Genomic DNA, 20,486 nt, shown 5'->3' on the forward strand with positions numbered 1-20,486 from the left:
CTCTCTTCACCTTAAGAAATAACTTGTGGTGCTTCCCACACTCTCATTATAAAAGTAACTAACTGCAGCAAACATAGGAAACAGGTAAGCCCCTCACTACAAATGCCCCATCTTGTATATGGCCTTTAGCCTTCATAGCCACACACAAACACATACACACACAAATGAGAGCCTACAACAGAGTCTATTTTGTAACCTTTTCCTCTTAATGCATACCTTAGATAAATCCCCAAATCATTAACTATTATCCTATAACACAGTTTTATATCATGCAATTCTATAATACAAATGCACCATGACTTACGTAAGCAATCTCATACTGTTGGACATGTACATGGTAGATGATTCTGACGAACAGTTTGGTGAAATCTACACTGGGTAGCCCAAGGAGACGTTTGTTTAAAAAAAGAAAAGCTATGCACATTTGTGGGCAGGGGGAAGACAGAGCACAGAGGAGGGAAGTTTGAAGTCTGAAGATGTGAAAAAGACTTAAAATGCACCTCAGTTCCTTTGCCTTGACAATACATCGTTGAAGTGAAAAGCTTTACAAGTCTGTTTCACACATTTGTACTTTGATATCGTGCATTGAAAGACAAAATGCTAACACGCCTAACCAGGCAACGCTTGAAATGTGTGCCTCTGATCGAACTGGGGCTGAGTGGAGTGCCTTTTGTGTCTCCACGGGCCTGCCTGCCCACTCCCAGCTCTCCACTGTCATGCCTTTTCTTTTCTCGGCCTTCAAACCTTCCTCCCCTTTATGTCTCTAATATCTCCCTTTTAAATCCTCCCCTTATTGCCTGAATGTAAGCAGCAGCTGCCATCAAATAAAGAATTCAGAGAAAGCGTGGATTTAGCAGAGAAAATAACCAAGTGGGGAAGGTTTATATAAGTGGATTAATTGCAATGTAATCAACAATTTATGTGGACCAAAAAAAAAAAAATATTCACACAAGTATTTAATGATTAAGCAAGAGTTACATTACAATATAAACATGAAATTAAAACTTGTGTTCATTGGCATGGGAAAAGTTTACAACAAAATGTTAAAAGAAAAAGCAGAATACAGAACGGTATATCTAATATGATCTCAATTTTATTTTTTAAATACTCTTTATAATGTATAATTACAATATCTGATATACAATTAAATATATATACTATAAAATATAAGTAAATATTAGAAATGTAAACCAATCATTATATCTTGATGGAAGGATTGTGAATGCTTGTGATTACTTATTCCTGAATGTTTTACCTTTTTATAATAAGCATTTCAATTTAAAATGAGAAAAACTACCTGTATCAAATTTTTTTTCCTAATCTACTGTGATTATAGCAACCATTTCACTTTCTTTTTTGCTTCCACAAATCTCTGGTTCATTTCCATTTATTTTCAACAACGATGATGATTAACCTTAGACAATCATAAGAAATAGGGGTTGTTGATGGTGACTAAACATTTGATATCTCTAAGGTGGGGCACCGTTATTCAAGGTTAGAACTATGGTCTGTGATAAAAGGGAATGGAAGTGCCTCAATAGGGCACAACAATTCTCTTTCTCTCTTTCTCTCTCTCTCTCTCACACACACACAATAATTATTTTTCGAACCACCCACTTAGAAGTGGTGATACAGTTTTAGAAAATAAAACCCTTTTACTTTACCACTAAATATATAGACCTAGAGTAGACAAATAGTTGCACCAGAGGCATAATTCCAACTACCAAGTTTAAAGTTCTACCAAGAAAAGATAAAAGACACTATGACTGAATAGGCAAGGGGATGAAATTTGGATTGGGGTTGGTAGGGCCTCTATGAGGAAATGGCATTTAAATTGAGATTTTAGAGACTATAAAGGATTTAGCCCTGTGAAGAGATAGTAGACACATGGATCATTATTCCAGGAAGAGGAAACAGCATATGCAAAGACCTGGAAGCAAGAATGGACAGGGAGAACTGGAACCCTTGACTGAATCAGCAACAAGCTCTAACCAAATAAGCTGAAGTACAGAGAGTTTGTGGTATGTAATCAAGTTAACATATTATTTGAAAGGAAAATTGTGTTGTCATGTAGGACTAAAAGGAAATCTACTAACTTCTACCCTTGCCCATAACTACAATTCATCACTTCACTAGGAAAAAAAGTCTCATTTCCTCAGCTGACCTTTATAATTCATCTTGAGATTGTGCAATTATAAAGTGAGTGAAGCACAATGCAAATCTAAAGTGACTGAATAAAGATGAACTGTTCTTTGAATTCTACAGCTCATCTTTCTGCCTGCTTTGAAAACAGAAAGCACAGGCAGCTCATCATTTAAAGTGGCTCACAGTGAAATAATATTCAAGGACAAAAAAAAAAAAAGAAAGAAAGAAAAGAAAAGCAAAGTCAGTAATTAACACTAATCTCTATTAATGGAAGAAAGAAACTCGCTTCTTTCAGTTGCTTTCATCACAAGTTCCCCACGACTGTGTATCTTAACAAGCTATTTAAGACACTCTCCAGCAACTGTAAAGTTAGTAAATGGTCCATAAAAAAGCAAGACAACTGAGACAAAAAGCTGAAAATAAAATCAGGCTTGCAGCAAAGCAAACTTTTGAAAAATGGTAAGGCCCAATAAAATAAACCAACAGAGATAAACACAGTAAATAACCATCAGCTAAAACACAGGCTAACTACCAAATCACCAGCAACATAAATATTGCCAACTACATGTATAAATCTTTCATGTTCAAGGTCAGCAAGAAAAAAAAATAAATAAAAGGATAAAACAATTTATAAAGCACCAGAAAGTGAGAGGAGAGAAAAGAGAAAAGTGGACCTAGAAGGGCACTGTATAGGCCACATGACTATTCCTACCGGGACATGCAGTCGAAACCAGGACTTCGCACAATGGTGAGAATCTTATCAAGAGCACCTCCAGTTATGACTCAATTCTGAAGCCCCTTCTATATTGGCATGAATTAAGGAGGGAAACTAAATTCACTTTAATTCACATTTATTAGATGTCTATTAAGTTCCAGGTATTATGCTGGGAGCTGAATGAAAAACAAATTAGATTCTGTGCCTGTCTGGCGGAAGCTTATAGTCATCTACAGTGCAGCTAAGGCTCAGCACAACAAAGGCGTCTTCTTACTTTCTCCCTAATGCAATGTATTTATCCTTTCGGTTGAAGAGAGGGAAGGAGATGAGAGGCAGAAAGGGAGTGGGAAGAGGAGCATAAGGAAGAAACAGGCAAGGGGTGGGAGACAGAAAGGAAAATGAAACTATTTGTTTTTCATATAATTGCTGACAGCCAGCAAAAGGACCAGGGAGGCTGGAGCTAACCACATGCAGCATTCTAGTACAGAACGTAGCTCAGCACAGGGCAAACTAGGGGTTTTGGTGAATCCTTGATGATGATCAGAATGCCTAGGACACAATCCTAGAGAGAGCTACTGTGAGGATTCCCTGGTCTCTAGTTCCTGTGAATACAGCTGAGAGCTCTCTCTCAGCCAGGAGGATGTACTTATATTAACACAATCTATACCTTAAGAGGATTCCTTTCCAGTTTGTAAGCAGATGAAAACTCTTGTGGTGATATGTACAACCAACCATTCCATAGAACAATTTGTGAACATGTAACAAGAGCCTTAAAATTATATACACCCTCTGGCCAAGTAATTCCATTTCTTTTTTTCTTTCTTTCTTTTTTTTTTTTCTTTTTTTTTCTTCCCTGAGGAAGTAATCATGGATAAGCACAAAGATATAGCTACAAATATCTTCACTCCAATTCCTTGTGATAGCTCAAAACTAGAGAACAGTACTACTAACCATAGAAGGTAAGTAAAATGACATATGGAATATCCATAAAATGGAATGAATGTAACATGGATATTAAAGTGACATAAGAAAATACATATAAAAGGAAAAGATCTATAAGTTCGGAAAACTCTTACATGTCCAGCTTGAACCCACCTTGGTAAAAGAACACATACAAATACATATAAGTATAAATGTATACATATATAAATGTGTGTACATATACAGGCACAGAGAAAGACACAGAGAAATGGCTAGCCGGTGGAACAGACAGAGGTACAGACTAGAACATACAACAATAACATGTTTAACTTTGTAGTAATTTCTTCTTTTTATGATGTGATTTCTAATTAGCACAGTAAAATAAAAAGTTAGGTTAAAAATAATTATCATTTATCTGTCTTCATCCCCTGACTGCTGATGACATCAGAGCATCTTCAGAGTTAGGGGGCCTGATCCCAAACAAACCCCATCTCAGGCTGCTATACTCTATGAAGCTGTTTGGATTGATTACCAAATAGAGGTCCGATTTTTTATTTTTGATATTCTTTAGTTTAAGCTGAGCTGTCTCTCCCCTTCGGAATTTAATTATTTAAATATATATATTTAAATGGGCTCTGGTTAGTGCTTAAAGAAAAATAGCACACAAGTAAAAATTTATTTATTTTCAAGACTGAAATGAACTTGGATTGCATATAATTTTGCTTAGAGCACTTTTAAGAAGCTGTGAAAGCTTCTACATCCTGCCAAATTAGCTGTCTGTTTGCAGTCTCAGAGCAAGACAGAGGAGCTCAAGCAGTGGTCCTGGCTTCTTCGTAAAGACTGTGCGCTGGTTGAGGAGAAATGTTTCTCTCGCAGCAAAATTATTTCCTGGCAAAGACCCTGGCTCGGCACTTCTCCAAAGTGGAGCTAACTCCCAAAAGAAGTCACCAGGCTGCTTTGCCTCATCCAAATATTTTCTGGCACCAAGGATCATGCATGTGTGTATATAAATTCCAATTTCCAGGGAGCTTGAGATGTGGGCCAGCAGCAAGTTCCAAAACTATGTTAGAAATGATACACCCAACTCTGTGTGCCCAATTAGGCTGATAAAATGTTCTTGAGCAGCAAGGATTTCATTTTTAAAAACTCCAACTTTTACTATGAGTCAGTGCTTGTTTTCCTGCCACCTCCCACACCCCATGGCTTTTTGGAAAATTAATATGTTACAAAGAGAAAAAACTGGTTGCTTTGAAAATAAATTGGATCTTATGGGATTCATTAATTTATAAACTAGACTTAATTCTTTCAGAGAGCTTTGCTCTAAGAGGAACTCAGGACTAAACAGTAAGTTTTTTAGTCTACGGCAAAAAAAAAAAAAAATACACACACACACACTCACACATACATACTTAGGTATACAAAATACCAAAGAAACAAAAAAATATGTTGAAAGCCACGAAACATGTATAAAGTACATTTGTGTGAAGGAGAAAATCAAAAAGTTAGGGAGTGGCTAACCTAGAGATACTAAAAAGTGCACTGGAGCCACCTGAAGCACAAAGCACCTGGAGACCTGTGAGCAGAATACATCCTGTGTGCTGAGAGCTCATCAGCTGGCCACAACCCTCAGCTCAATGTACCCACCATGTGGGAGCTTCTGGAGATTCTAAGATGAGGCAGGAATGGTTCCTATTCACAAGAAGCCTACTGAGAAAGCAGGCATAAGCATCAGTTAAATAGACTTTGAAAATGCTATAATGAAGGTATGCACAAAATGCCTGCTAAAGAATAAACAGAAAGCATTTAGGTCAAGCTGGAGATGCACAAACACTTCCTGAAGAGACAATTCTTATACTCAGTTTGAAAGTTGAACAGTCTGGCTCAAGGAAAGAATGGGAAGGTTCTATAGATTGTGTTACGAGTTTTATAGATTGGCTTGACCTGGAGAGGGGCGTGAAAGATCTGTTTTGTCCACTTAAACCACAGCATAAAGTTCAAGATGGAATGTGACAGAAGACAACGTTGAAGAACAAAGTCATGGATGATGGTGTTGGAGCTTAGAAATCATCCCACAGGCACTGAGGGGCCAGGCCAGATGCTGGGAAGAGGATGGGTCTTGGGGAAGGAAGCAATCACCAAAAAGGGTGAAGGAGGGCTAGTGATCTCCACCCCCCAGCTCAAGGTTGGGACAGGATTCCAGGGGCAGGTCTGTGAGTCTTTCCCATATCATCTCATAAAGGAAGTCATGAATTATTGTCAAGGCTGGTGATATCACATCTTCTTTACCCATTCATCCATCAATTGACACTCAGTTGTTTCCATACCTTAGCTACTGTAAGTAATGCTGCAATGAACATGAGGGTGCATGTATCTTTTCAAATCAGTATTTTCATTCTCTTCAGATAAATACCCAAAAGTGGAATTCCTGGGTCATGCAGTAAGTAATTCTATTTTTAATATTTTCAGAAACCTCCATATTGTTTTCTATAGTGGCTACACCAACTTACATTCCCATCAACAGTGTACAAGGGCACCCTTTTCTCCACATCCTCACCAGCGCTTGTGGGACTTTTTGATAACAGCCACTATGACAGGTGTGAGGTATATCCCATCATGGTTTTGATTTGCATTTCCCTGATAATTAGTGATGCTGATCATCCTTACATGTGCTTCTTGGCCACCTTTACGTCTTCTTTAGAAAAATGTCTATTCAGGTTCTCTCCCCATTATTATTATTTAGTTAGTTATTTTGCTATTGAGTTCATGAGTTCTTCACATATTTTGAATATTAACCCCTTATAAGATATGATTTATAAATATTTCTCCCACTTAATAGGTTGCCTTTTCATTTTGTTGATGATTTCCTTTGCTGTGTAGCACATTGGCCATTTAAAGAAAAAAAATCTGTCTTGCACATTCTTCCGCACTGATAGGCAGAAAAAATTTCAGAGTGAAAAGGCCCAAAGAATTTTCTCAGGCTGAGATTGGAGATTACAAAAGGCAGAGAGCTGGGAAGATCAGAGTCCCTACGGAGAGCCAATCTGAGAGGGAAAAATTCCTAATGGATAGATAGAGTGGGCAGTGATTTCTATCAAAATCAGAAAAGCAGGCTGGTGCTCAGGAAACTGGGGCAAGAAGGGAAAGGAGCTGTTGATATTCGAGGAGTCCCAGCATCTTTAGACAGACGTGGTCCAGAGACTTTAATACGAGAAAAACAAGGGGGGGGGGGGCGGGGAGCCACTGCTACCATTTATTAAGCAAACACTCTACATTATGCAATAATTAAGAAAGGTAAAAGCTAGTTTGCCGAAGAGGGAGAGTACAAAAGACAGGAGGAGAAAGTTCTGCAACCAGTCTGAGCAGGAGGTGCACCATCAATTCTTTTTTAATTCCTGTTTGTTAAAATTGGTCCTACAGAAGGGACAAGGCAAATATAAGGTAAGGGACACAAAACCCTTCACTTTTCACCAGGGTTTGGCCACCTGCTGATCACAGGATTCATTAACAGTGGGTGCTCTGTGAGAGGACTGACTACAATGAGACACAGAGCCTTCGGTGGGGGGTGTGGGTCTGGACTGAACTGCACACTTTCCCTACCCTAAAAACACCCCAGAGTAATCTAAGTTTGTCCTGTGCAAAGGCAATGCTACCAGCATCCTGATTCCTGACAGGCTTTACAAATGTCTTCCCTGGGCACTAAATCCTGCGTTGAGGTGACTCAGTCTCTGTCTGTCTTACTCACTAGAGCCCTAGCACTTGGCTGGACAAATGATGGGCCCTCACATAGCAGCTAAATGGATGAAGAAAAAGTGGCAGAACTTGAGAGCATTTATTTTATTCAACAGGGGGAACCACCTTCATCCTGTGCTTCTGACAGGCTGCAGAGACCCCAGCTTTCCAAAGGAATGCAAGGTGGCTGACAGAATACTCAAGTGTAAGGTCACTTATGGGAGAAAGTTTGCCTGGAGCCCTTTTTCAAGGTTGTACTCATTATCCTTTCTGCCTCTTAACAACCTGCTCTTCCTCCTCCTGTATTTGTATTTCAGCTGGGTATCATGCAACCCCTAACCAATTATTTAAGCCAAAAAAAAAAAAAAATGGAAATCAGCATCTTCACTTCTCACATCTTATTAATCATCCAGGCCTCATTTCTTTCTTCCCGAAACACCTCTATAGCCCAGCTTTCTTCTAAGTTCTTTTGACTGTTGCCTCAGTTCAAATCTTTATGTCCAGTCTCCTTCTTGTCACTTCCTTAGGGCCCTTGTTGCTCAATCACCAGTGATCCCTTTAATGCAAAGATGACCAAATCTCTCCTCAACTAGAAATTCTTGGATTCCAACCATTAACTGGATTTTGAGAGAAATGTGAATGTGCTGGCTGAACTGAATGAGGTTGGCAGGGCTTGAGACAGGTCATCTGGAAGTTGATCCTTGTTAGGCTTATGTTCACCATTTGATTACTGTACTTTTTGGGGGAACTAAATTTTGAGCTTTTCTTTCTTTATTTCTAAATGCTATTTTTCAGTTTGGACATGCTTGAGAAAACGAAAGAAAAAAGAAAAAGAAAAAAAAACCCAATGAGATACTACCTCACATTCTTTCGGATGGCTGCTATTATGAAACAAACAAACAAACAAACAAACAAAAACAGAAAGAAAACATGTTGACTAAGACATGGAGAAATTGAAACCCGTGGTTCATTATTGGTGGGACTGTCAAACGGTATAGCTGCTATGCAAAACAGTGTGGCAGTTTCTCTAAATGTTAAAAATAGAATTACAAAATTATCCATATTTCACTTCTTGGTATATACCTAAAATAATTAAAAAACAGTACTTGTATTTAATTATATTTAAATATAACTATAGCAGCATTACTCAAAGTAGCCAAAATGTGGAAGCAACCTAAGTGCATACTGACAGGTGAATAGATAAATAAGATGTGGTATATAAATTCAATGGAATATTACTCAGCCATAAAAAAAAAAAGAGGAGGAAGTTTTGATGCATGTTATAACATGGACGGACTTTGAAGACATTATGCTGAGTGAAATAAGCCAGTCACAAAAAGACAAATACTGTATGATTACATTTCCATTAGGTACCTAAAGTAGTAAAATTCCTAAGACAGAAAGTATAATGGGGACTGTCTGGGATTAGGGGAAGGAAGAAATGAGGAGTTAATGTTTAATAGGTACAGAGTTTCAGTTTTATTAGGCAAAAAGAGTTCCCGAGATAAGCTGCACAACAATGTGAATGCACTAAAGTTACTAAACTATATATTTAAAATGGTTAAGATGGTGAATTTTATGTTAATTATATTTTACCACAATTATAAAAAACTGAAGAAATGAGCTACCAAATGCTTATGAGTATATAGAAAATAATCGTCCATTGTATTTGAGGCCACACATTTAAATCATAATCATAAATTCTGAACATACTAACCAAAATTTATGAAAATGTGACACATACACTGCTACTATGTGCGTGTAGAACCTGACCTGCAATCTCTCTCCTATCTCTTATCCATCCTCTTCAAACCCAAAAGTACATCTCCCCAAACAGCAGTTGTCTATCAAAAGCAAATGAAAAATGTCAGTGCTTGGCTTTCAGAGGGTTCCCCAGTCAGGCCTTAATCCATAGATTCCTCTTATTTCTTCCTAACCTTCAACATGACTCTCTCTCCCCTTCCAGCGCTCATCTGGTTTGCTCATAAAAGATACCTTTCTCAGAATTATCTGCTGTCCAGTCTGCCTCTCCTATGTGCAAACATCTTAGGGTTCAGCAGAGAATCCAGTTCATTGGTGAATCTTGGAGAGAAATCTCAAGCTGAGCTAAGGTGAGTGACTTGGGGCTCCTCAGGGGTGGTGTCAGGACCAAATATTTGGTTAATATTCTTCCCTGCTTTGTCCTCCAAGCTAAGGCATTATTACAGATGTCTAACATCTTCATGTCTTCAATTATGGAGAATAAAGCAGCAGACCAGAGGCTTCTAAAAGAAGGCTCCTCATAAACCCCTACTATCTCTTCCACACCACTCTTCTCCTGACATGGGCTTTGGCTCTTTACTATAAGCTATGTGTTGCTATGGCACTAAGAGCCAAATAGGGTGAAAATTGGGAAGATAGGGAAAAACGCCTGGTCTCCATAAGATTTGAAGGCAAGTTGGTTGCTGTGAATTAGGCTTACAACAGATTCCATGATGCTGGCTAGAGGTGATCTCAATGTCAAGAAAGATTCCTCTGCAAGTCTCTGGTTTTCTGTCACCCAACACATTACAAGGCATGGCCATATGAAGAGAATCCCCTTTCTCGGCAGGTCCCACCATTCCTTTCACTGGACCTGCCGGGAGACAGTTTACTTATACCACTCTCTTTGCCCTGAGTCATAGACACCTTGCCTTCACTCTAAATGGGTTCATGTGCATGTGTCAGTTTTCCTAGCAGAGACAACATTGCATCTAACACAGATTCTCCACAAATGACAGACTCTCAATAAATATATGCTGAAATGTTAAAGCATCTCAGTCCTACTTTTCCATCTTGAGAAACTAACACACCCTTATGTCTAAGCAGCTTATTACCCAGATTGAAATAACAAAATTTAGCCAGGGTCCAAGCAGTAAAGATATTTCTTTCAATGTTCTTCCAGTGTATCACATGGTGCTTAATTTAGGCTGAGGGTATTTATACTGTAACATCAAAGAAGGTATAAACAGCATGGCTATAGCTTTAGTTCTGCTTCATTTTGCTGAGTTACTAGAGCAGTCAACTTCACAAGGTGTCTGCTTCCTATAAATGAGTAGGGAATTTTTCTCCAATTATGTTTTAATTCATGGGCAATCGAATGCAGGTGCAAAGTTGAGGGGGATGAAGTCAGGGAGATGAAGTATAAAGTAATTTTAATCTGAGTTTTCACAAACGAGTATTGCAGGGGTGGCAGAGACAAAATGTGTCTGTTAACGTGAGCCAGGTGAACAGGAGGCATAATGGGAGTGTCAAATGTCTCTATAACCATCTCTTTAGCAAACTGCAATGTAGTTTAAAACAGACTGTTTCTCACTTGAATTCTCTGGACTGCCTTGACCTAATTTCTCATATCAAGAGGCCTTCTTCCCACCCTTTACTTGAGGATTCTGAGATTATTCAAAAATTGCAGTGTCATTTGGGAATTTACCCATGCCACAAAAATGCATTCCTTTGCATTATATGCCATTTTCTGCTATTTCAAACACCCATGCTCAGAGAAATTAGTAAAAAAAACTTTCCTAAAAAGACCCATGTGCCTCACTGAAGTGTAATTCTTAATCTGTGTGCTAAACATTTACTAAGCATGTTTTATGAGTGAAACTTGAAAATACAGAAATTAATAAGATAAGCCTTTGACCTTGAAAAACTTCCAATCTAATGGGAAAGACACATAAGCTAAACCCAAACACCTGCCCAAATTGGTCCTCCCTGTCTCCCACATCTCAGGAAACGGACATACCATCTTCCAATTGTTTAAATCCAAAACCTGGGCATCACCCTTGATTCCATGATACTCCATCTCTATGGCCACCACTCAGATCCAAGTCACTGTTGTCTTTCACCTGAACTAAGGAAACAGCTTTCTACATGGTCTTTGCTTCTATGCTTCTTTCTCCAAATAACATACACCTTATTTATAGTACTTACATCAGCAGGTCACTCTCCTTCTTAAAACCCTCTAGTGGTCCCTAGCACTCTTAGAAAAGAGTCAGCTCCTTCCAATGGCCTACCAGGCCCTACATTAGCTGGCCCCCAACTCACCTGCTACCACTCTTCTTTTTGTTTACTACGTTGCCTCTACTCTGGGCCTCTTTCTGCTTCTCATTTTGAAACGCTGTGCTTGCTTTGTCCCCTGACTTACTCTCTCTTCTTTTCCCTTTTTGTTGAACAAGTGTCATCTTTTCTCCATTCAAGTCTTAAATATCCCCTCCTCAGAAAGCTTTCCTAATCGCTCCATCAAATACTGCCCCAAGACATTTTATATTAATTTCATTTTCACTTTCTGCATTTATTTGAAAATTACCTGTAATTGCTTCTCTCTTTCCAGCTAGCTGTAAACTAACCTTGTTGGTGGTGTTGGCAATTGTGCCACTGTGATAGAACCTGCCTGCTTCACAGGACGGGCTCGGAAAGCAACACTTCTTTCTCCCCGGGTGGAGGAAAGCTGGAAATAGCTTTCAGAAGAGAGATTGTATGTACTAATAAGCCTTATAAGACAAATGGGTGCATCTTAAAATGCATTTCAGGCTCTGAAACTAGCAAAGGAAGAGCCCCAAAGGCATGGCTAGTCCAGGTGAGTCTGAGCAATAAATATAGTACCTGTAATGGCTGGTGCCCAGACACAGGAGTGATGTGCTGAGAAGAGCAGAGACAGCAGAGTTTGAATAACATGGAGAGGGGTTGGAATTTTATTTTTTAGATTACAGAAAGTCACTGAAAAGTTCTGAGGATTAAAATTAGTATACTCTGACCTTCATTTTATAAACACTGAGAAAAACAATTTTAACTTAAAAACAAGCAAACGACAAAAAAAAAAAGGGCATCAATTTTAAGAGGACTACATATTTTCCTGTGAGGAAAAAAAGGACTTAGATCCCATAAGTAATGCAAGAGAAAGAGGGGACCACAGTTGGTGACCCTGCGTTTCAAGGGACAGGACAACTACAGATCAATTTTTGGTTTTCGAAGGCACTGGACAGCCATATAACATCTCCGAATGGTTTCAAAGTAAAAGGTACCACCATCGAGGATAATGAAGCTGGTACCTGGGTTCCAGGACTGGAAGTGGATCCCAGGATGGGAGGTGATTGATTCTAAGAAGCATTCCTCATATCCCAGAACAAGTGAATTAGTCCAACAATATCAAACAGATGGCTCACATCATGTGGACTGAAATTAACCCTGAAGACTTACATATTATATTAAAGTTAAAGTAAGCACATGAATGATTCAATTCAGTCATGATAAAAGACTTGCTAAAACTAATGTAAGAAATTAAAGACTATAACAAAATGTGCCTTTCAAAGTAACAGTAATCCATTGCTTTGAGGGTTTTGTTTTGTTGTTGTTTTTAAATGGTATGGCTAATTTCATTTACTTAATGAGCACAATTCTCCTCAATAACCACATAATAAGATGGAAAGGCTGACTGGTACAAAGGCTGGCACAAGGGAGTCAACTGCTTGCTTATACTTCCAGAAGTTATGGAAGGAGGGAGAGGCCCAGGAGCCTACAGAAGCCCTGGTGTTGCACTAACTGGCTTTCCAAAAACTTTTTTTATATCAAATAAGGTGTCAGAACTTGTTTGATATAAAAAATAAGTAGAAATTCAGAAATGTGATCAAAGGTGCTTCCCAATTTTAAACTCCTATGATATGACAATGAAGAAATTCCTTGTAAGGCATGTCTGCTTTCCATGAACCACAGTACTGACTTGAGCTGAAGGAGAGAATGCCGTTGGGCCCAGTGTTTGTACCAGAGGCCACCGACAACGGAACTGGACCCAGGTCTGAATTAGCCCCCAGCTGGAGAAAGTCATTTTCAGAGCCTGGGCTGAAAATGAGAGAGACCTGAAATCATACTATAGCTCTAACTACAGAACCATAGGCGAGCAAATCTATATGAATTCTCTCGGTGTGAAACGGGGTTAGAGTCATCTGAGAATTATGAGAGATGACGGATGTGAGGTGTTTAGCACAGTGCCTGTTATACGGCACCTACTAAACAAATGACAGCTCTAGAAGATGTTGTCAGTTTTATCTCACTTATTTTGCTATTAGATTTACCTCCACCATCTTATATAAGATTCTCCTTAGGAAAGATAAACTTATGGAACCTCACAAAACTAGAAGAGACCCTGAAGTCCTTTCATCTAGCTCCCTGTTTATAGACATTTACATTATTACCACCATTTCACTGATGAAACCATGAAGGACCTGAATAGTTAAGCTGATCACCCAAGGTCACCCAGCCAAGAAGCCCATTTAAAACACTATTGGTTGTGTCCTCAGGGGCACTTTCTGGGGCTTGGAAGTTGTAACCATAATTTTCTGGGCTATTTTGTGCCCTAAAAATCAAAGCTGTATCTGTTACTACAATAAATTTATAAAATGAGATGAAGTTCTTTGGCCAAAAAGAGATCATTCACTGAGTAATCAAAATGCCAACTCTAAAATATTAGACAGTTATGAAAATGATAATGAAGCTTGTAACAACCCTCACTAATGCTTATTATGCTGTTCAGCAAAAAAAAAAAAAAAAAAAAATCAGAATATGTAATCTCATTTATGTTGTGATTATAACGGAGTAAAATTATGTACATATAGCAAGGGCTGGAAAGGAACGTGGAAAATCACTACGGCTGATTCGATAAGGAGGCACAACTGCAGAAGTGTTATTTTTATCTAGTGACTTTAATGGAATTGACACAATAGACACCACAACAGTGATAATCACAGGGAAGGAGACGCTGCTGTTCACTCACCCTGGGTTGTACAACATGACTGTGGAGAGGTTCTCACAGGACTTCGAGAGGTCAGTCATGGACAAGCTGAAGGAGGACAGAAGGCCACTCTAAGAGCAGACACAGGGCAGAGCGGTTACCTTAGCAGATAGAGGCCAGTGCTCTGATCTCAATGTTTTCAACTTGTGAGAAGCAATGAAGTGCATACACCCCTCATTAGCATGCAAACCAGCTGGTCTATCTGAGGATGGCACATCAGGGACAGTCTCAAACCCAAGCCCTCAGCTAATCATAGCGGGGCTCTAGCAAGCTCGGACAGGGAAAACTAACCAGGAACTCCAGAACCGATGGTTTCCCCAACCATGCTGCATTAAAGTCAGGGGAAGGGGTCATGATATCTTTGTTATCCTCATTGCCTGGCAGGAGTGTTGTCCTATTAGCAGCAGCACTCACGCACACTTAACTGAGTGATAGAGATGGAGGACGGAGAGGTGAAGGGAAACAAAAAATAAGAGATCTACCTTTTTTGCTTCCATGGAAAGCTATTGCAAACATTTTTCCAACTCTGTATGAAAAGGACCCTTCAAGGAGACCCTGGGCTGGCACAGGTAAGAGGCTTCAATAGCTAGAAGGACCAGCCTGGAGAAGGCTGAGGTTTGCAGCTTTCTCATTATTTCCCATCTACAGCACCGGCAACCTCAGGAAGCCCTTGCAAAAATAGGCTGAGATGTGGGGCTGTGTAACTTAGTGGTGAAGGCAGGCACTTCCAGGTTGGCAGGTCAGGGCTGCAGGCCTGACTCCCTACTTGCTAGCTAAGGAACAAGTTTGTCTCAGTTTCTCATCTAGATCATCTGTGACAAGGGGTAGTAAAAGCTGTTGCACAGATAAAGCAGTAGAATATATGTGGAACTTTCACACAGTGCCTGGCTTTAGAAATGTTCGCTGCAGTCTTTATTAGCTTTCTCAATCTAAGAACAGCACGACATCTTTAGATAGATCTCCCTCCCTCTCATTTTCTCTCCTTTCTCTCTGGTCCTCTGCCTACTTCTCCGATCCAGCACTTAAAGTACCCTCTGGATAACCGCATCCAGCCAAGAGGAAGTCTCTCCCAATTGTCCTAAATGTACTCCCTGCTTCACACCCCAATCGAAAAATCCTATTTAACATGGCTGTAAATAGAAAATGATTAAAATTTTGGATTAAAGTGATTCTGATATTGGGATAACTACTAAAGTAGAGGCTCCTAAGTGGAAGTCACTCTCCGCTTAATGTACAACGAAGCCCAATTCTTTCGTGGGGATGAAGGGTTGAAGAGAAGGGGCTAGCAGGAACCATTTCTCCTGCTCTGGACTTTACTTGCTTGCCCTCCTACTTCATCAGCCAGTCATCTTCTGGGAAACAAACTCCCTAGAATCAATCTAAGCTACATAATAACCTTTCTGGTTCTGTACTCCAGAAAAATCAAACTTTTGGAACCAGTATAAAGATCTCCCCCAGCCCAGCCCCACCCGCATCAGAGCTGGCTTCTGGAGATTACATGTGGCTCACCTTCCTCTTCTCCCTGAGCTTGGCAGCTTCCTTTGGATGGTTAAAGCGAAACATATTGGTTCTTCCCAAGAGTATCACAGCACCTAAAAACACACAAAAGAGTAATGAGTTTACGGTTAGCATCCTGGTCAGTTGGCAACACCATAACATGAAATTTTACAGTTGAAAAGCAACTTCCAGTGTACTATATTAAAAAAAAAAAAAAAAGAGCAAGGGTCTCAAAAGTCTATTTACATGAGCCACTTTTAAATCTGCAAATACTTTTATTTTTATAGCCAAGCGTCACAATACTTATGATACCCAAGGCAGAGGTAATGGGTCCAAGCATTATAATATATTATGATATTTAAAATTTAATATACAGATAATTATAGTTTTGATTGTTGAGAAGAAAAAAGAAAATCAATTCTTCAAAGAGACACTGTAATACCAAGCAAAATATATGGTCACAAATTTAGGAAATGTTTGTTTATGCTGGTAAAAGTAGAAATTGCAAAGGAAAGTGTTTTCAAAAGAAACATGGTAAAACAGGCAAAGTACAGGTAATTATTACGAAAATCTCCCTCAGAATTTGACAGGATAGAAATTGTGTGCATGTAGTGTCTATTTCCACATAAAAATATTGCTTCTTTTTTAATCCTGTTAAAAGAAAAATCCTTGTGAATGACTTGGGTCCTGCTTCTCCAGAAAACCACAGCACAAAGGGTAAAAGAATTCAATGTAGATGCCCAAGGGTACCAAAACCTTTGGGGGACAGGTGGCAAATTTCAGCTTGATTAAGCAAATAAGCAAGCAAACACTTTCTAAGGTCAAAGCTGTCCAAAGCTGGCACGGTGCCATGAAAGGCAATGAGCTCTTGTCGCTAGAGGCATCTAAAGCAATGTTCCAGGAAAGATTCACTATCTGATCTGGTCCCATGCACACCTCCGAGTCTACCGCACCTCAGAATAGACCCCCATGTTCAATCTTTGCCCTGAAAAAGAACACAATTTATTTGAAAAGACAAGACATATATACTAGAAGTCAATCATGAAGGGTGACGTGTGATGAGGTGTTGAGCATCTAAGTGATGAGTGCAGGCTGCAGCAGGTGCAGAAGGACTTTTGCAATGAGAAAATAAGTTGGGTCTCACACAGAACAACTAAGGGACAAAACAAGTGTCCCAATTTGGGGTAACCACAGGAAAGGGCTAAATCATAGATAGAACAGGCCTGCTATGTCTTGACAGAGAAGAGAGCCAAGTCCACCTAAAATGCAGGACATCTTAAACTAGAAAGAATCAATACTGGAGATGATACAGATAATGTGAGGATCCATAGAACCAAGATAAAGAATTTGCACCAAAGGTCACAAATGGGTAGCCGGAGAAAAAATTCAGCTCATATATGTGTTTTGTGTGTATCCTTTGAAACATTTAAAAAACAAAATTATTAGCTGCCAACAGTTAAAAAATTATCAGTTTTCAAAAAAAAAATCAGTTTTCACATAAAAGTCTGAGTTTCTGTCTGGATTCCCTTGAAAAATTGAAAGGTGTGGTGGTATCAGTAGATCTGTGTTGCCACTTGGTAAAACTCCCGGGGCTGCTGATGGCAGCCTCTTTTGGACAGAGCACATGGCTTCTGGTTGACCACAGTCACTGACCTCCCACTTGGGTACTATGTCTATCTGGACCCTGCAGGGATTCTCATAACCCCAGAAGCTATTCTGAAGCTTCACATCAGTATATATACCTGCCTATTCAACATATTATCTCAGATTCTCAAGGAAATTTCAGATTCGGTATGGTTAAAACCTAATGAATTTATCACAACCAATGGACAACAAAAGGGTTGGTTCCAGTGGTGGTGGTTACTTATGGAAATGGAGTAGATATGAAAAGGAAAACACAGTTTTAGCAGTCTCAGAGGGCAGCAGTGGATATTATCCACTCTACAATATGCTTATTCCCCTCATATAATAATGCATTCACATATTTTACTATTATGGAAAGGCACCATTACCATAATTGTTTCCCATGGCTTTTAGGACTAGGATGCAGAACTGTGTGCCATGCAGAAAGTCAAAAGTTAAGCAGCCATATCTAAGATATATGTATATTTAATGCTCATAAAGTGCCATTAGAAATTAATAAGACAATCACATGTGAGGTATTAATTACATCTAATTAAATTCTTTTTTTTCTGTTAATCAAATGCACAACCATGGAAGTTGAAAATTGCTAAAAATGTTAACAAAAAAAAGTAGAATGGTATTTCAGGGATATATTTCATATCACATTAAAATTAATCTTGCCACCCATGTATTTGCATGAAATACACATAAAAATCTCTTTAAGGAGTTATTAAAGAAAATAAAACTACCCCTGACTATTCCTTGTTTCCATCTAACTAATGTGTGTAAACTACCTGGCACATACAAAGGGCTCTGTTAAGGCTGATTTCCTTCTATTACCAATATGGTATTTCTTTACTCAACAAACTACTGACTTTTAAAATCTGCTTCATTTTTATATGATGCCGCTATTCATTCATTCATTCATTCAAAAGTACTTAATGAACACTTGCCACATGCAAGTCACTGTAATAAGCACTGGAGATACAGAGTTGAAAAGTCAGACAATATGCCTTGCCCTTTTGGAGCTTATAAACAAGCAGGGGAGAGAAGTAAATAATCAAATAATTCCACAAATAAATACAAAGCTGCAACTGAAGAAGAGATACCCTGCCCAGGTTCAAAGGCACATAAGAACGGAGTTCATTATAAGAGAGGTTAGGAAAGGATGCCCTTAGGGAGTTGGTGCTTAAGACAAGCTCTAAGAACTGGGGTTTGGGGGGAGTAGCATATGTAAAGGTCCTTTAGCAAGAAAAGATGATGATGGTGATGATGGTGATGATGATGATGTGATTGGAAGATAGCTGTATGTCTTAGCAGCGGGAACCAGGGAGAGCATTGTATAAGATGAGGCTTGAGAGAGGGAGCAGACCACAGAGAACCTCTGCGGACACAGTAAAGCATCTTGTATTTCATATAGGTGCAAAAGGGAAACACTGAAAGGTTCTGTGCAGTAGCATTATATGATTAGATAGTTTCAGAAAGAGTATTCTTTCCACTGTTTGAAGAATGAATCAAAGAGGGTACAACTAAATGTAGATACACAAGGTAGGTGGCTACTATAATGCTCCAGCTGAAAGATGGTGACTCAGAATTGAAGAGGTAGAGATGGAGAGAAATAAACAAATCAGGGAGATATTTAGGAGATAAGATCGATAGGACTCAATAATGAGTGAGATATAGGCACAAGGGAGGTGGGGAAGATGGCTCCTGGGGTTTTGCCTGCAATAACTAGTTAGGTGGGGAGCTGTTCACACAGATTGAGAACACTAGAAATGGACTAAGCTTGGGTTAGAGGAGAAATTATCAGTTTAGCTTTAGATATAATGAATTTGAGATGTCTGCGGCAGGTGGAAATATGGATCCAAAGCTCCAAAAGAAAAGCCTGGGATATCTATCAATTTGTCTATCTACCATCCTGCCTACTGACCTACTCTTAAATATATACAACACACCCACACACCACACATATATATATAAATATGTGTGTACATATCTACCTATTATCTGTGTGGGTATACACACACACACACACACACACACATCTACAGATATTAGATAAATATATATATATGTATATGTGTGTGTATCATTCTATACATATTTGAGAGTCATCTCTAATAAATGAAGCCACGGATATGGGAAAGTCACTTGGAGAATAGAGAAGAGACTGGGCACTATGAGGAATACTGGCTTTTAATGGCAAGCTATAGAAGGAACCTGCAAAGTAAACAGAGAAGGGGCCACCAGAGAGGAAGGAAAACCTCAGAAATCAAGGATGCAGAATGCTTCAAAAATCAGCCTAGGTGAAAAGACTGGGAAACGCCATCGGTGTGATATCATGGATGTCACAGGTGGCCTCCATGAAGCTGTTCTGAATAGTGGTCAGAACCAAACTGGAGGGGTTGAGGAGTGAATAACAGCTAAGGATCTCATGAGTCCATATAACTCATTCGAGAAGTCTGTGTATGAAGAGAAAGACCGAGTTGGTAGTAGCTGGAGGGGGGTGATGAATCCCAGGGGATAATTTGTTTTGTTTTTGTTAAAAGGAAACTCATGAGTATATATTTAAAAGCAATAAGTGAGCTGAAGAAAAAAGAATGAATGAATGAGAATGACGATGGTGTAAGGCTTCCGGATGAGACCCAGAGCATGTGTCCTGCCCTGTATTCTTGGTGTGGCCAAGGACAAGTCACTGCTTAACCTCTCCAGAATTCAGTTTCCTCATTTAGTTATCAAACTGGATACTATCTAAGGTTCCTTTCAGATCTTAAATTCTCTTTAACTATGAACTTGATATAAGGTTAATATGATTAATCACAGCAGATGGACTTCCTGTGATACACTTAATTTGTAACTTTCAGGGTACACCTAAACCTCTTGAAATATATGACGGCTTCTTGAATACTTTAGGGCCTGTTAAATACCTGAAGATAAACAAATTCCAGATGGTCTTTAAAGGAGATGGAGGGGAAATGACATTGAAAGAGGGTAGACAAAAACACTTGTTAACAACAACAAAGCTTCATTTAAATATCTGAATAAAACCAGGCT

At 39.1% G+C, this 20,486-nt stretch overlaps 1 protein-coding gene across 5 annotated transcripts in view; it reads right to left on the minus strand.

The window, feature by feature from the left end:
* KIF16B (kinesin family member 16B) overlaps window positions 1-20,486 on the minus strand; it is a 272,147-nt gene that overhangs the window by 109,488 nt on the left and 142,173 nt on the right. For all 5 annotated transcript variants that reach the window (XM_016122017.2, XM_036229690.1, XM_016122013.2 and 2 more), the window contains 2 exons: window positions 15,822-15,904; window positions 14,295-14,383 (listed from right to left, as the gene is read on the minus strand). In XM_016122017.2, the coding sequence (XP_015977503.2) occupies window positions 14,295-14,383; window positions 15,822-15,904 (172 nt within the window). The remainder of the gene's footprint in view (window positions 1-14,294; window positions 14,384-15,821; window positions 15,905-20,486) is intronic.

The sequence above is a fragment of the Rousettus aegyptiacus genome, unplaced genomic scaffold (genome assembly GCF_014176215.1).
Source record: "Rousettus aegyptiacus isolate mRouAeg1 unplaced genomic scaffold, mRouAeg1.p scaffold_m13_p_12, whole genome shotgun sequence".
In the NCBI taxonomy this organism is placed as follows: domain Eukaryota; kingdom Metazoa; phylum Chordata; class Mammalia; order Chiroptera; family Pteropodidae; genus Rousettus; species Rousettus aegyptiacus.